Below are 4,319 nucleotides of genomic sequence, written 5' to 3'. Positions count from 1 at the left end.
CAGGGTGAGTTATAACATTGGTCCATGAATTCGTGAGAAGGTAGAACGGATCGAGATGAACAGAAAAGTCCTGAAACATTTTGCAATTTTCGCAATAGTTAACGAGAAAAAAATTATCGAAAATCGTCGTCTTTGCCCTGCCCACTATCCAATTCGGTCTTCAAGTCGTATTAGAAAAACATTGCCATTGAATAGAATACACATATTTGTTAACATATTTTTTTTCTTTTCGCAAAATACTCAATATTTATAGAGTTATAGCAAATTAAAAATGCAATTCACTGACTTGTGATTCAAACGCTCCGGAATCACCCGAGTTTACCCGAACTCGCTCGTGACGTCACGGGGTTGTTGCCGAAAGCAACAGTACGCGTAATACATGGTACGTAATACATGTTCGCTTGTATTCGCTTACTTTTTACTTGTATTAAGAAAAATGAGCAAACCGACGGGTTATCGGTGGTGTTTTGTGCCTATGTGCAAACACACAAGCAAAAATTCACCTAGTAAAGTTTTCGTGACAGTGCCACGGGACGAAAACAAACGGAGGTTATGGTTTCGGGTAGCACGACGGCCTGATGAACCAACACAATCAAACTACTTTTGTTGTGAGGATCATTTTGACGTAAGTAGCAAAAATAACTATTAACTATTAATTCCATTATTATTAAAATATATTTCTAAAATGTTACGCTTAACTATAAGTGTCCCTAAATGTATTTGATAAAACGAGGGACGCGCTGCGTGGATGACTTTCTGTAAAAATAATTTTCTTTATATAAATTATATTGTTTTCCAGCTAAAAAACGATATGGATAATTATGTGCGCTTCTGTTTAATGGGTGGACCAATAAAACTGAAATCTGGAGTTGTGCCACACATTTTTACTTGTCAACCTGACAGGAAGCGAACAGCAAATTATCCCCCTCGTCTTGCTTCTGAAAAGCGAAGACGTAAAGCAGAGATTTCTGATATTTTGGCTATTGCTGAAAAGTCCACATTGTCAGATATCGAACAGACGGAAGATAGAACACCGAATATTCCAATAGCAAGTGTAAGAATTAAAAAACAAATTTTATTAAAGTATAGTAATATGAATGCTGAAACTAATATCATAAAATGATTTTAGGAAACAATGGTTCAATCTGTAGAAGTAGAAAATACAAACTTAGATAGTCTTGCCAGCACATGTCCTAATGCTGATACAATCCATAGAAGTTTTCATCATAAAGGAGTACAAGTTAACATACGCCCACACGTTCGTAGTAAATATGTATCTTGCAATATTACAGTTCCCATGTCTAATGCAAGTTGTTCCCCGATTAAGCTTCAAAGTATTTCTCCATCTGTAAAAATTATTCCAAGTACTAGCAAACAGTTAAGTACAGATGCTTCGTCGATGTTGGTATCATCTTCTACCTTACATTGTACAACTTCGAGCGATTTTGAGCCTTATTCAGATGAAGCAAAAGAGATTGAAAAGAATAAACGACAACAAATGCAATCTAATGCACTTTCGATTACAAATTATTTTATTAGTACTAATACTAAAAGTTATCTCGGTATTCTAAATGAATGGTACTGGATTGTAGACCTCTTACACTCACAGACTAAGATTCTGCCAGATCATATTAAATTAACGTTAATGAAAATAAAAATAAATGACACCTTTCATAGATTAGGGGAACAATTTGGAATATCACATGCTCAAGCCAGCAACATATTCAACTCCACTGTACCGCGTTTGGCTCACATGTTAAAAACTCTGATATACTTCCCAGACCCAATGAGTATAAGAAAAGCTTTGCCAATTCCATTTCGAGCTAATTATGCTAATGTACAATCGATAATTGATTGTTTTGAAATACAGATCCAAAAGCCAACAAATTCTGTACATCAAGCTCTTACTTGGTCAGAATACAAAAAATGCAATACTCTAAAATATTTGATATCATCAACACCTGATGGGTTTATCAATTTTGTCTCTACGGGTTACGGAGGTAGAATCAGTGATACACTACTTACTGAACAATCTGGATTTTTAAATGTCTTACCGGATGGATGTGGCGTTATGGCTGACCGAGGATTTAAACAAATCCAGAGTCTTCTCAATAAAAAAAAATGCATCCTTATTCGTCCTCCCACTGTTACTGCTGGTGTAAAACCCTCTAAGGCCGAAGTTTTAGAAACTAAACGCATTGCAAGTTTACGTATACATATTGAGCGTGTGATTAGACGATTAAGGGAATATGAAATGCTGAAACCGCATGTATGTATTCATCATAACCTTCTGCGTCATACAGATTTGATAGTACTTATTGCATCGGCATTAATTAATTTGCAAACTCCGATAATAAAAACATGAAAATCATAATACGAAAGTAAAGGACAAATTGCATAACTGAAAGAAAAGAAACAAACAACATTTGTGACATCTTCATTGTGTAATTTTGTTTATTCTGTAAAGATACATATAAATATATTGATATGAGATTCTTAAACTTTTGTGTACATTATTTTTGGAAAAATAAAACGTTTCCAGAAAGCTACAGCGTTTTCTATTATGGAATTCATGAAATCCTCATTATAATTTTCCCAAACAATTGTTACTTGTCTAGATTCTTCAAAATTTGGATCTGCGACGCAAAAGAGGCCTCTTCTTTTACCAGAGGCAAACATTTGCATATGTATTTGCGCTTTACATTTATTATTGATTTTTCCGGATGGCAAAAATTGCTGAAACGTTTTTGAGGATGATGGACACTTTACTTCGACAACAAAATTGTCGCCCAAGGCATCAGGCGATGCTCCTAATACTGGAAATGATGGTAACAAGAGCAAACCACAATTTTGGAATCGCAGCCCTGTCCTTTGTTTTACCTCAAGTAAAACCTCTTTCTCCAATCGTTTCCCTCGTTCCATTGCTTGTGAACTGAATGTCTTTGATGCTCCAATAATTTGTTTTACAAATGATCCATCTGTTTTGCAGTGTGCTGCTTCGTAGATTCTTGACGCTGTAATTCTGCCATAACGAAGCTCATGCCAAGAGGTGTCACTCTGAGATCTGGTACACTCTTCTGCCATGCGACACAAATCTTCAGACATTGCTTTACTAGCATATTCCAAAAAAATATCCGCGCAACTAGATCCTGTTTGACAAAAATTCATTAATAATTGATGTATTGACAAACACATCAATTTTCGGTTTTCCAATACAAAATTGTGTCTGGAAAGTTGACTATCCAACTGCTTTTCTTTTGCTCTGTTCAATACATCTTGTCGAAACGACGAATTGTCAGGTAGAGATCCTCCCGCAGTGTCTGTTTTACTCAATTCATTCAATTCGATGAATTTTTTTGACGTGCGAATGGAAGCCAAAGTAGAGCGACGCCAATAACACTCTACTTCTGTGACAGAAGGATGTTCCGACCGTCTATGAATCCACATGAGAAATGCAATTGCATGCTTACAGCCCCCTACGAAATATATTATTGATCAGGAGAATAAGAATAGTTATACATTTGAAACAATATTAACAGTGAAAAAAGTACTCTCATGCCGTCACATGATCAATTAAATTTTACTTTGGATTAATGCATTTACCGTTTGATGCTGCGCAGTCATGACATTCGACGTCCATCACCTTTTCATTTTCTTCATTAACAGTCAGCGTGACCGAATATCCTTTATTATAAATACGGTGCTCAGGACATACTTTGCATTTTACGATGCACGTTTTTGTAAGTTCGTCCCGCTTGAGACATACATAGCCAATAGCTTGATCACCGTATGATTCACGTGATGACCTATAATCGTTTAATATAATTCTCGATAAAACGTTTTCAATTTACATCGAAAATAATGATCACATAGCAAATATTCAACAAAATAATGGACTTACATTGCGGCTTTTGCATTTCTAACCTCAGCAGAGTTGAAGTTTTCATTCTCTTTTATAAATTCACACACCATAAATATGTCAATTTTCGGCAAATTTGTTGAGTCAGCTTTTATAAAACCTGGCTCTAAAATGTTTGCCATTTTTTTAAATCTTTCTCCGAAAAAACTGAGAAACTGTCGTACGTGTAAAAGTATGTAACAGCAACGCGCGAAATCGGAACAACCTCGTGACGTCACACACTGGCGCCACCAATAACGTAGCGTTTTCTCCCATTTGAATTTTCATGAAATTTTAAACCTTGTTAATAAATTAATATAAATAAATTTAACGATTTTACTCTTATGGGTCAGTTTTATTATACTTATACTTCAATAAATTAATCAAATTCAGTACTTTCGAAATTTATTTAAAGACCGAA

The 4,319-nt window shown here is 35.2% G+C and overlaps 1 protein-coding gene and 1 pseudogene across 2 annotated transcripts; one reads left to right on the top strand and one right to left on the bottom strand.

Annotated features, from left to right (window-relative positions):
• The first annotated feature begins 152 nt into the window (after positions 1-152).
• On the top strand, positions 153-3,227 carry LOC105570619. 2 transcript variants are annotated; one of them, XR_001009601.1, is made up of 4 exons: positions 153-625; positions 800-1,054; positions 1,130-2,828; positions 2,990-3,227. XR_001009601.1 is itself a non-coding variant. In XM_012027969.1 (4 exons), the coding sequence occupies exons 3-4, from the start codon at positions 812-814 to the stop codon at positions 2,363-2,365; spliced, it is 1,479 nt and encodes a 492-aa protein (XP_011883359.1). In that variant the 5' UTR covers positions 298-382; positions 525-625; positions 800-811; the 3' UTR covers positions 2,366-2,545. The 2 variants fall into 2 exon arrangements, 1 of the variants encoding a protein (XP_011883359.1); XM_012027969.1 differs by lacking the exon at positions 2,990-3,227 and having other exon boundaries at positions 298-382; positions 525-625; positions 1,130-2,545.
• LOC105570629 lies at positions 2,437-4,313 on the bottom strand (annotated as a pseudogene).
• Between the last annotated feature and the right edge of the window lie 6 nt (positions 4,314-4,319).

This window comes from Vollenhovia emeryi, unplaced genomic scaffold (genome assembly GCF_000949405.1).
Source record: "Vollenhovia emeryi isolate VEMERY1.0 unplaced genomic scaffold, V.emery_V1.0 DF941996.1, whole genome shotgun sequence".
NCBI lineage: Eukaryota > Metazoa > Arthropoda > Insecta > Hymenoptera > Formicidae > Vollenhovia > Vollenhovia emeryi.
Note: the sequence above shows the minus strand (reverse complement) of the source record. Positions and strands in the feature narration are given on the sequence as shown.